Genomic DNA, 13,431 nt, shown 5'->3' on the forward strand with positions numbered 1-13,431 from the left:
AACTAATATCACAATTTTTATTTTTAACATTGAATCAAATATTAAACAAAAAGCGACATAGTAGTCTGAAAACTTAATAAATTCCTTAGCTTAATGAATATTATTTTACGTGATTATATTTAAAAAAAAATATTTTAATTACAAAATGTTTACTGTTTAAATTTAGACTCATAAAAAATAGTCACAGTTAACGTGGTAAAATAATGAGAAACAAAATTTAACATTAATATCACAAGTAGCTTTAAAGTCACAATTCAGTCGTTGATTTTTTAATCACTTATTTCACATGAAGTCATTTCCTACCAAGTTCATGCATTCCAATATAGAACCAACAAACACTATGAAGTCAAATTCTCTTTCGGGAGCATAACCGAATACAATGTCCGGTCGATCAGCTCCGGGAATCTGTAGTTTCTGCAACACTTCTCGTACTGAAGCTGTTCTGTTCAAAATGATCACTTTTTTCCACGAATGACCAGAAGGTAAAATAATTAAAATGGTGATTTGCACATCTGCGCTTAACACATTGTCTCCTCCAAAGTCCATGTCGAGCTCGTTCACCAACAAATTGAGATCTGGCTCCGAACTACTCACGCATTGTTCGTCATCAGGCTCAACGAAGATCACCAGCTGATTGTTGCTCGCGCCCATACGCGACGATCCTTCCGTGTCTACCGCGGGCAGATCCGAAGACGATATTTCATCGTTTTGAATTTCTTCTCTTGATCGACGTTCCTCTTGGAAGATGGGCCGCTCATTTCCGTTAGTCCGTATCCGACGAAAATGCCGATTGTGTCGCTGTTGCCGCAAGTAATGCGGCATATATTCGTTGTAGTCGTGGTCAAGGGCCATGGCGTCAATGGCGTCGGGCGCAAAATCCTGAATTTCCATCTCCTGTCCAACCTCAGGCAGCACGGGTTGATGATGGCGATACATGTCAGCAATCGGTTATCACTCAAAATCACAAAAACTTTCGCAACTGATCACTTTTGATTGACAGACCGCGGTGGAATGCGGTGTAATGCGCGTTTGGACAGCCGCTGGCCAAGCGTGGGGTGGGAGTAATGGTTTTGGCCATAATGTTGCCCATGTCCAAATATATTTAATCAATCAGTAAAACTTAAATTTTAAATATAAAGTAAATAATATGTAAATATATTTTAGATAATAAATATAAAATACTAAAAATATTGTTATTAAAACATTATTTAATAATAAATAAAATTAATTATATATTATATAATTGGGTAGGTTTGTAAATTAAAATTTATTTTATTTTTAAGTTGCATTATTCATTTGTGTAGGTATTTTTCTAAATTTATTTTCATTTATGACAAGCAAATAAAATTAAAAATAGAAAAAAATATAAAATAAATTATTTCAATAAAACTCGATTTCACCTTAAATAATAAATTATTTTCAACGATATTAATAAAAAAGCTGTATAATAAAAAATATAATATAGCTTGGCCGATATTATTCTTGCTTCCAACATAAATTTTCACTTCCTTGTAATTAAAATTATAATATTTAAAATACAGAAAAATAAAATTTTATAATAATAAAATAAATAAAAACGCCCCTTTAAATATTTATTATGTGTGTGGATATTACTGGATTTGGTCATAATATTGCCCATATCAAAATATATTTATTTACTCACCTGACAAAGACAAAATAAAAACAAGTGCAAATAATTATTTTGACGTAATTTCATCTTTATTTTTAATAAATTCTTGTATTCTGCTTGGCATTGATCAATACAGATTTTCAATAATTTTAAGATCGATCTTCTCTTCCCACACTTCCATGATATGGATTTTCAGCTCGGCTAAATTTTTTGATCGTTTTTTTCTTAATTTTTGTTTTATGATTGCCTATAAATTTTTAATTGGGTTCAGGTCAGGGCTATATCCTGGCCATATTAATGACCAGGATTCCCATTAACTCTTTGAACATTGTAATCTATAGATAGAGGATTAATAATAACAGAACGAGTTCGATGGCATGGCGCAGAATCGTCATGCAAAATGGGTTCAGCAGTAGGTTGGGAAAGTTGGATTAAAGTCGTTTATACAACCAATTTATATATTTTTGAATTCATGGTGCTTTGGACAAAATTTACAGAGCCCAATCCATAAGCTGTCATGCACCCTCAAATCATCACATAGGGCGAATGCTTGATGAATCGATTAATGCACAAGGGATAAAATCTTTCGCTTTTTCTACGGCGCACAGTCGCTTACTATCTGCTCCAAACATATTAAATTTGGATTCGTCGGAGAAAGCCACTCTTCTCCAATCTTCGACGGTCCAATGGCGATGAACTTTTGCCCATTCAAGGCGATTATTTTTCATTTTCTTATTAAATATTGTTTTTAGTTTCAACCAAACGTCTATTCACGCGCCATCTGTTGTAATAGCGCTCAATTTTTAAGAAAATTTATAAAGATAGAATATATATCTTATTCGTATATCCTTTTAAAAACAAAATTTTGAGGAATTTTTCTTTTGTAGAAAAATTGTCGAAAACCATATTTATAATGATACAGAATTGGGAAGTGTCAGATATATCGGTTAACTCATCTAATTGCAAAGAAAATAAATTACATTGTTCTATATCCTTCTTTAGCTGTGACTCAATGTTATTTGTAATATCTTCGATTCTTCCGGGTAATTCTTAATAAATAAATATTTATAACATGTAATAAAATTCACTTAAATAAATCGTATTTGTAAAAATATACTTACGGTTCTTGAAAAAATCTGAACTTTTCTGCTACTTACGCTATTTGTCTCTTTTGGTTCAAGAGTTTGCTGACTTCTTGTCTAGGACATCCGCACTTACCTTATGGCAGTATCGTTGGTATCGCATGTAAAACTGCTTAAAATCAGTTATTTTTAATTTGAGTATTTTACATTGTTTTTTTGTATCATAGCTTTTTAAAAAGCTGATTTTAAATACTATATTTAATACCTTAATAAATAACATTTTTTTGCATTTACAAGTCTATTTTCTAGTATAGTTAATTTAAATATTTATTAATAATAAATGCTGTAATGCTATCGCTAAAAATAAAAAAAACTTTAGAATTCACACAAATATTTATTACATAAAAAATAGATTACATCAATAATCGTATTAGAAATATTTTTTTGTAGATATTATTGTCAGTGGAATATTAAAATCACTGAGTGTTATTTTAGTAAACTCGCTTTTGGGTGAAAATTACAATAATTCCACTTTACTTTCACCATTCTGATATACTCAATACAACATCTATCAAACATGGCGAAGATTAAAAATACCTTAAATTTTTATTTAATATATATTTTTTAATGCTACAAGAATTTTCCCATGACTAGTATAATATCGCATCACATGTATGCAGGAAATAGGGTACATATATCGAGATACAATTATTATAATTCGTTTTACGAACATGTCTTACATATTTAATATATAATTATATTATAAATACCTTTCTTGTATGCGAAAGGTAATAAAAAAGTATAGTTATATAGTATAGATACCATGTATGTCACATAATTGAGCTCATTTTATTTTAAATAAACACATATATTATAAAACACTAAGAAGTTTCAAACATCTAAAACATTTAATGTTATTCTTAAAATCTATTTTTTATAATTAAATTATAATATCACGAAGTATTTTTTTTTGCTACAGTCACAGCTAATACTTACAAATACATGTAATATTTTTAATATTAATATAAAGAAAGGAACAGTATTTAATGGGCAATATAATTCTTACTTAAAACTAGACATAGATATAGATATATTGTAGTAAAGCTCAGTTCTCAATGGTACTCTGCAATATTTAGGCGAACCACTTGGAAAATGTTAGCTGTTAAACTTATTTAGATCCATACAATTTAATATAATAAAATGAATCGATTTTTTTGCTCATTGTATACTTGTATTTAAACAAACTCTTGATATATATGATGCGTCCAGAAGCGTCTTCTAATATTTCCATTTTTACCTTAAAAGAGATAAATAAATATGTAAGATTATAATACTAATGTTCAAGTATTAATTTATAAAAAATATACCATCATATATATAATGTGTCTCCTCCTGTATTACAGATGGGGAGATTCTGTAAAAAAAAAAATAATTTGACAAACATACATTTTAAATAAAACAATGAACTGAAGAAATACTAATATTTTTGTGTAAAAATATGTTTTTATATATAACTATATATTTTTACATATTAAAAGAAATATCTCTATGTGAAACGCAAATGCATTAATACAATAATTATTATGATTATATAGAAAAAATGTTGTACACTCATTCTTCGATTTTGACATATAAATTTTGGGTGTAGCTTATAAGGACACACATATTTAAAGTTGAAATGACGTAGACCGTTTTCAAAATTAACCGAACATATTAAAATTGACACAGTAAAATAGTTTTTTAACTGTGTCTAGTCAATTTTTATTAAGCCATGTTTTTTTTTAAAAACAATCCATTCCACAACCAATCAGTAAAGTCAATTTATATTAAGCCATGTTATTTTAAAAAAAAAATCCATTGTATTTTTTGCCAAAAACAGATACACCGGTAGTATTTTTGGTTTTTCTTGTTATTGATTCTTCTAACTCTTTGACCAAAATAAAATCCTTTTGCATTATTCTTTCAACCGAAAATGAAAATTTTCAGTTCCCAGAATTGTTTAAAATTAGCTATTCTTTCTTCATATTCAAAGAGTTCCTTTACATTTTTTTGAACAGAAGTAATTCTTATTTTTAAAAACTTTATCCCTAACAAATTTAAAAGTTTTTGTAGTGTGTAAAGAAGTTAAAAAAAAAATCCTTAACTTTTGCTAAACAACTGGAAACTGTTTTTAAGGTTTGATGAAAATTGCTCCTACAACAAATGCTCTCAGGACAGTTGCACTCAGGGATAGGGAATTGCAGTTTTTATGATTTACTGCATGTTTCAGTAAAAACCTAGACACATAATTGTAACTTCAAGGAATTACTAAGTTAGTTTCAAGCAAATGTTTGTTTGCCACACAGGCGACTGAAATTTCATCAAAATAGTCATTCGAAAGACCGCTATGATATAAACATAAACACTTTATTGGCGGATTTTTTTTTGCACTTAATATTTCTTATTTAAATGTATGTATCTTTTGATATTTATTTATTAAATAGAATTTATAGAATATATATATATATATATATATATATATATATATTTTAAATACTATAAATCTGTATTAAAACCAGTTTAAAACGAGGGATAAGTGCACTTGTGTGTGAGTTTTTTGTACAAAATTTTTGTAATTTTTTTTTATAGATGCTTATTCCATATTTTTTCTAATATCTGATTTAAACATTCTACATAGTTATTATATTAATTTAATGCATACGTTTCTTCATTAGGCATTGGTAGTGTTTCCATGTTGTAAAATTTGTTTTTAACTTCTTCTACCAACTCCTCCTCACTTTTCACAACTGAATCGATTACTTTTGGCTTTTCCAAAACTTCTAGATCATAAGCTGCATACAACAGTGCCTTTTCCAATCTTGTCATTTTGCTTATCGGACCTGAAAATTTTGGTCTTTCCGGTATTGGGTGCCAGTAATACGACAAGTCTGTCGCATACGAAGCGTGATTGACATCTGTAATTATAAAATTAGAGTTATAGTTTTTAATATTTACTTAATAAGTTTAAATATACACCTGATTCACTTTTCATGGTTTTGATATAGTACGGTCAAAAACATTATTCACTTATAAGCAACATAATTATATGTATAAATTAAAAAAAAATTACATCATGAAAAAATAGAATCAGGTATAGTTATTATACATAAATATGTTGGTGCTGGGGGTATGTAGTTCGGGTTGTAAACCCAACCATTATAGCCGTCACAGTTTTCTACAATTTAAAAAATATAAAATTATCGTTTTTAATTTAAATTTTTTTTATTATTTAATACATACCTAGAAACTTCTGTTCAAAAAAAGTATTTTGCGGTGCTCCAATGTAATACATGTTCGGTCTGAAAAAACTATTTATTATTAAAACATCAACATATTTTAGGCAATATATATATATTTTATTATCAAAAGGTTGTATAGTTATTTGTGGTAACTGTAAAAAATGCTAAGTAGGTCTTTTTATTCAGTGTGAACGTTACATGGGTTGATTATGTCGTGCTTGATTCATTCTCCAAGTTTTCATCCATTGTTCGATTCCGTGAAGGTTTCTCTGAAGCTTTTCTGACGCTTTCAATGAGTCATGATGAGAGCTGTATCGTCCGCAAATGTCGCTATTGTTACTGAATCTATCTTTGGGAGATCAGCTGTATCAGCTGTACCGGTCCCAATACACTTCCCTAAGGAACACCGGATTTGATTTCTTTCAGCTCTGTGCATTCTGCGTTGACTTTCACAGTATTTATCTCTTATGTAGGATTCTAATATTTTATAAATTTTGTTCGGCAGGTTTACTTTTATCTTATAGAGCATTCGTGCAGTCGTTACTGGTTTTTTATATAATCCTATGGACTTGCTCTATAGTCCCGTCGCGATTTCTGAGTCTAAATTGAAGATGTGCAATAATACTTTACTCTTCAACTGTTGGGTTTATTCGTTGAAGTAATAGTTTTTCGAATATTTTTGCCAACACAGGTAACAGGCTTATCGGTCCATACGACGTTGTTTCTTCGAGTGGTTTTTCTAGTTTTTTCTTAAATTATACATGATTTTATATATTATTATCCATTAGTGAATATTTGCAATACTCATTTTTAATTTAATTGTTTTACATTAATGCTGTTACATTGTTCGTTTCAGTATATTTTCCCATGATTAGGTAGAATATCTTGTGCGGGTTTCAACCACCTGCACCATTTGTTTTAATTTTTAAGTCACTCTAATAACCTTATGAACAAACAAGAGAGATCAATCCTTCACGAAAGTCAGGCCAATTAGCAAATATGGCAAGGACCACCTAATAGCATATTCATCCCGAGACGTAATGTAATGCTGAAAAACTACACTTTGTGGGAAAAATAAAATGTGAATGACAATACATTCTACTCTGTTTTGACTCTTTGGTTTCTGAACGCCGCAGTGATTATCTGGGCCGTTTTTTTTTATCATGAGCACATTTTGCACGTTTGTCCAAAAAGCGATGCAATTGGCTCACAAACATCCTCATCTACGATTCGCCAGAGCTGTCACGAAACATTATCATGAAATGGCGTAATCGTCGAAAGAGCATCACGAAAACATATTTCGACAAATTCTGGCTACTCTACCGAAATCACAGTAGACAACAATATAACTTGACACGCCAACGAAGACTCTAAGTTCCAGTATCAGCCATTTTAACTTCAACGCTTTATAGCGACATCTACATTTCTCTATATGTGTGGTAGTTTATATGTTTTTAAACTAATTTTATGATATACATAGCTCTGAATAATTCCAGTAATGCCAAAAGATGCTTAGCTCAAGCCGAACGGGAACTTTCGCCCGGTCGTTCTTGTACTACTGGCTTCCTTAATTATTAAACTGTTGTCAGATGGACTTTTTAATAAAGAATTTAGCATATAAATTAAATCAACGTCGCAACGTATAATTTTGACGGTCGGTGGCGAGCAATCAAATGTTGGTAGATGTTGTGCTTCATTGATTTCGAGTATGTGCATAAGGAGATATTGCGTAACTGTGGAATATAAAATAAATAATTTAATGTTTATTGAAAAAACATGCAGCTTACATGGAAAATTGCGGATGCACAAATATTGGGTATGAATTCATAAAAGTATATGTATTGTTCATTTTGATGTTGAAGTTGCTTTAGTTTTTCTGCATCTGAAATGAGTTAAAAGTGATTTTATTTATTGTATAAAAATATATAGGTCTAAATTAAATACATAGCATCCAAAGCAGACGCGTACGGTGAGATACTTTCCCTTTCGCTCGCTCGCGTGTTAAGTGACGAGAGTGCGTGAGAGATAAGGGCGTGCGGAACGCATGCAACGTGAGCGAACAAAAAGTATATCACCGTACGCGCCTGATCTAAGGAGACAGAAAAATTTTTTACGTCCATCGTCGTGAAATAAAGATAAAAAAGAGGCTGCAATAATCAGGTAGATTTTCAATATAAAAATGTATAAATCTTATTTATTTAATTTAAAAAAATATGTAAAAAATTTGTATGTAATTTTGTATGTACTATTATTTTTTTTAAATATGTAATAAAAATTATGTCCACATATTTTTTTCGACCTCTTAATTCTGGTGCACCGCCACTTTTTCCCATGATCAAAAGTGCACCGTGACTTTGAAAAGGTTAAGAACCACTGCTTTAATGTATTAATCAAACGACATATAATTGTTAAATTATAATATTATCTGCGCCAGTACTGTAAATTCATCATTATATAGATAACACTTGTACCATGTTAATAAGGCGATATTCTGAACATGGTGATATGTACATTATCTTTAAATGCGCTTTTCTGTATTTATAAACATGTATGTATCTCAATAAAAATATTATTAAATTTATAATCAGAGTTCCATATGCGAATGTGAATCAATGATCGGTCAGTATATTGTTGAAGGCCGATTACTGCACTGTGTCGCAGCCAGTTAAATTAACTTAACCCAACTATCTGCATTTTAACAAGTAAGATTTGTATTTAATTAATGGTTAATTATATACATATTTAGAGACAATGACAAAACCACTGGTGTGTCATGCGAACAGCGTTGCAAAACTGTTTTTGTATTTTTAGCAATTTATTAATATTATTTTAAAAACTTATGCGGATGATTATATACTGACCAGCAGGATATACTGGTGGTATAGGTTACACGACAAAACGTTAATCGATATAATTTTAACGACTAAACATTAACGCTCCATGACACAATGCTAACATTTATAATATCGCGATAAACATGTCTTTAGCATCGCGATAAACATTTTTTTGAACATATTAACCAGCACGATAGACGAGTGGTATAAGTTTTTAACTATTGACCTGAAAGATCTGGATTCAAATCCCATACCTTTTTAAATTTCGTAGATCGGAATTGATGATTATTATATAAATATAATTCCGATCCATCATAGATGTTCCTAAGTTGTTGATTGTGTTAGCCTCGTTGTAACGCATTTGGCTAAGGTAATGTTACAACGGAAGATGTACAATAAATAATTTTAAGTATACATTATGCTTATATATACATAATAAGTCTATCTAGTAGGAAAAATACAGTGAATGATTATACTTGTTTTCTGTTCCTTTATCATCAACATGATTATCGATTTTTTTCATTTTAATTATAACTTATTCATGTGAATATATATGTGTGCGTTATTGTTTATATTTATGTATGTATGTCAATACACTGCTAATTGTTATTATTATAGCACAAATATTGTAATCTGCAAACGTTTTTTATTATACATTGCTGAGCTCTGACCCATTATTGGGCACACAATAATAAATCTTTTTTGTGTATTTAAACATATGTATGTATTTCAGAATTAATTTTGAGCTGAACATTTTCTGGCCTAACTAAAGTCTTTACCTTTTACATACAAAGTGTATAATGATTGGATTAATCATAACAAGAGACGGCGAGTCCATGACCCGTTGGTCAATAAGTAAATGATATAATTTTATGTAATCGCGTAAATATTTTTTTTTTAAATATTAGCGAAATATTTTTATTTCAGATAATATCTTAATATTATTATCTATTTCCTGCTTTACTGCTATGCTTTTACAGGTCAATAACAACGCATCTCGATGCAAAAATTATATCGTTGTCATATACACTGATTTTCATATTGTTTGTCACAAGCTTAGAAACTAAGTAACTAGTTTTTCTAATGGTCTCAGTTTAAGTTATCTCAATCAGTTTGTAACTACAATTTTAAACTACAGGTCTCAATTTGGGCTTCTGCCCCTCCCTTGACCATCGAAGACATAGGGACAAAAATATAGGGTTCATGACAAATGGCCCATGAATCTTTTGTCATAATGGCTAATAAATAATAAAGGAAAATAATTGCACAAAGTGGTAGTGGAAAATAACTTAAGGTGGATCTCAACAAGTCGACCAACATACTGCCCAACTGATCAAAAAAAAAAAACTACCTGATCTAATTGACTTTTGCATTGTCAAAGAAATAGATGTAAAATGAATTCTTGCTGAATCATGTTTCGGACCATTCGCTGATAATAGTAAAATTACAAACGAATTTAATCTACAAACAACGAACTCTGACTTTATATAATTATAAAACTGATTGGGATTTGTTCTGAGTAAACTTTGACCAAATTACCGAATTGAACATTTCTTTGAAAAGCAATAATGAAGTAGAACAAGCAGTCTAACACCTTATTTGTAAGTTCAGAGTCACCTCTCTTTGCCTTTAAACTATTGTGGACTGTTATATCACAAGGAGAAATATTTATAATAGGCAAACTATCATACTTCGCCCATTGAAATGTAATAAAAAAAATAATATTGATTATTGTTTTTTCAGATCTTAAAACATGAAAAAAAGCGATTCTCGCCATTTCGCTAAGCTATTTAACGAGAGATTGATGCACATAATTTTTTGCGAGTTTTTCGAAGCAATTCGCATGGTTTTTCAACGGATTCACCCGGACTCTGCTGCTTATCAAATAATCGAATACTGCTCCCATCTATATGCAATATATATACTGAAAGTTCAAGCTATTCCTCTGAAAGAACAGATAAGAATCAATTCAAAACTAGTGTACGAGTTATTAGTCGTGAACTATTTGAACAGGAAAATTGAAAAACATTTGTTGGAAAAAGAAAAGGTAAACGCAGTAGTAAGTTTTATGTATTTTTTTTTATGAAATACTTATTCATGTGAAATATTTTAAATTTAGGTTGAATTAGTGAATTCAACACGACTCAAAAATAAGGCGCACACACTATTATTCAAACAATTGTGTCAATCATCCATAAATACTTACCGTAAATCATTATTTTTTTATAAATTATTTTATTTCTTGCCCATGATTTAGCAAGCCATTGCCGTTCCAAGCTACCAGTCTGAAGAACTTGATCATTTTAATACTTTGGTGAGGAGTTTGGTTAGTATAGTCATCATAATATTTATACTTTGCATGAGTTTTGAAATCATATTTTTTATTTTTGTTATGACTTGAACCATGCTTTGATCATTTTTATTATTTATTTTTTCTGCTTGTATATACTGTTTATTTTGTGTAGCTTATTATTACATATTTACATTATAATTTTTTGATGATTTATTACTAATATTTTATAATTTGTGGTTAAAACGATTTAGAAATTTAATGACACGACCGATCTCAACCAATGCATTAACGTGACTACAAGAGACATGAGCGGATCATCCAAAAAGCACCGCGAGAACACGTCACTACAATTCTTACGATATCACAGCCGACAATAATACAACTCAACATGCCAGCAAAGACTTTCCGACTTACAAGACCTGCTATTTTTACTCTACCGCCTGATACATTGTTCTATATATATATGTGGTAGTTTATATATGTTTATAAAATAAACTGTTACCAGCTTTTGCGGCGTCTATTTGCATGCGAAGACACTCATTTGGCTTCAAAACCCAAAAATTATACATATTAGTGACAAAAACTACTTTAAATCAGTACAATATCTACACTGAATTGACGATTTGTTTATCTGAAACACGATGACAGCGCAGAGATAGGTAATAAAGTAATTTTAGACAATATGTGCTCCTTTAGTATGCATTGACACTTTAAAAGCATTCATATATCAAAATAATTAAAACGCGTGTATATACATGTGAGACGTGGACACTAATAGAAGCAGCTGTTAGAGGCTGAAGGCTTTTGAGCAAATGTCATGAGAAAGATTTTTTGCCCTACGATACTTCACGTCGTCGATACGACAACTAACAATAAGAGTTGTATCAGGAGCCTAACGTCATCAAGTGTATTAAAATGCTGTAAAATATTTGTCACGGCAATTAGTCGAGAGCATCTTTCACAATACTTGTATTAACATCATTTGTATTTTTGTGAATTTATATATGTACATATATATATATATTTTTATGTTGTCTAAAACTGTAGAGCTGTACCGGTGTATGTATGTATATACATATACAATATGAATGTGTGTATGAAATTAAATTAAGATAAAATTAAGTAATAATTGTTTGAGTTTTATTTTTACATCACTATATTATGCTGTAACATAGTAAACATCTGTATTTGTCCCGGAGGAAAAAAATGTTGAGTATAACTGGATTACAGCTTCTCTCTTATTCTGCAACTTTGTTATGGAGCCGCTTGGTAAATTACCGGAAGTTTAATGTATAATGAGAGAACTTCAAATATCAATGAACACTAAATGTAATGTGCCATCGCAACAAAAAAATAACAAGGAGCCGACAACTGAATCAAAAGTTCATAATTGTTAGTCAATGCTATTGTTTCAAGATTGGATCACTCTGTATTTACTAACCACTATGATTAATTTTAATTAACATAGACTTAACCCTTTGAACGCGTTACCAAAAATAATATTTTATTGGTTTTTTTTTGAAAAATGCAAATATTACCTTGATACTGTGTTTAAATGTTCTGATTTTTAAATTTTTATTCATTTGAAATGATATTTTAAATGAAAAAAAAGTTTTTTCTTGAAAAGCATTTTTTTTTACTGATTTTTGCATAAAGAGAAAAAAAATCAATTGGGCAACTTTAGTCGCTTTCCGCGTTCAAGGGGTTAAGGTAGTTTTATTTGATTTCAACGTTGAAAATACATATTTTTAAATAATAAATATATAATATGTAACTTTATAGATTGATAAGAAATAATTAAATGTATTTTAATATTTTATATACATATATAGTTGATTAATTGAATATTTAACATATAATTATATTTATGTATATTATTAATACTATAGACATCTGTCGATTTTGGAAAAAACTATATATTGAATTAGAAATATATATGGTTTTAAACTTAGCTATTTTTTTTTTAGTAATTTAATTATTATTTTTATACATAGATGTCTACCAATAATAAAGTATGCATTGAATTAAAAATTTTTTAAAAAGTTTATTTAAAAGTAAAATATATATAAGTAAAATTAAAAAGCAATTTATAACACAAACTATTTATTTATTGTACACTAAATCGATTAACTGTTTATAAAATCTTCAAACTTCAAGTCCACTGAGTCAATAATTTGCATTTTACTTTTATTAGTACATAGACGGTATATTGTACACATATTTATTAAAATGTTGTATTTAAGAAAGTTTGGCAGTGTTCTTACTAATAGAACTTATTGATCTTAATATATAATAATATAGCGGATATAAAAAC

At 29.4% G+C, this 13,431-nt stretch overlaps 2 protein-coding genes across 7 annotated transcripts; one reads left to right on the plus strand and one right to left on the minus strand.

Moving 5' to 3' along the window:
* Positions 1-3,175: 3,175 nt before the first annotated feature.
* Positions 3,176-8,316, minus strand: LOC148234608 (uncharacterized). The gene is made up of 5 exons (XM_088186348.1): positions 5,992-8,316; positions 5,858-5,926; positions 5,414-5,666; positions 4,080-4,126; positions 3,176-4,009 (listed from the first exon to the last, which is right to left on the minus strand). Exons 1-5 carry the CDS (start codon positions 6,041-6,043, stop codon positions 3,948-3,950), a joined length of 483 nt encoding a protein of 160 aa, XP_088042474.1. The 5' UTR covers positions 6,044-8,316; the 3' UTR covers positions 3,176-3,947.
* Positions 8,317-8,427: 111 nt separating this feature from the next.
* On the plus strand, positions 8,428-12,246 carry LOC148234609 (uncharacterized). 6 transcript variants are annotated; one of them, XM_088186347.1, is made up of 4 exons: positions 8,428-8,538; positions 10,568-10,883; positions 11,082-11,150; positions 11,369-12,246. In XM_088186347.1, the coding sequence occupies exons 2-4, from the start codon at positions 10,578-10,580 to the stop codon at positions 11,492-11,494; spliced, it is 501 nt and encodes a 166-aa protein (XP_088042473.1). In that variant the 5' UTR covers positions 8,428-8,538; positions 10,568-10,577; the 3' UTR covers positions 11,495-12,246. The 6 variants fall into 6 exon arrangements, with proteins under 6 accessions (XP_088042473.1, XP_088042472.1, XP_088042470.1 ...); XM_088186346.1 differs by having other exon boundaries at positions 8,505-8,692; XM_088186344.1 differs by lacking the exon at positions 8,428-8,538 and adding an exon at positions 8,556-8,692 and having other exon boundaries at positions 11,082-11,138.
* The last annotated feature ends 1,185 nt before the right edge of the window (positions 12,247-13,431 follow it).

This window comes from Plectrocnemia conspersa, unplaced genomic scaffold (genome assembly GCF_051122295.1).
Source record: "Plectrocnemia conspersa isolate PC_06_02 unplaced genomic scaffold, ASM5112229v1 ptg000005l, whole genome shotgun sequence".
NCBI classification, from domain to species: domain Eukaryota; kingdom Metazoa; phylum Arthropoda; class Insecta; order Trichoptera; family Polycentropodidae; genus Plectrocnemia; species Plectrocnemia conspersa.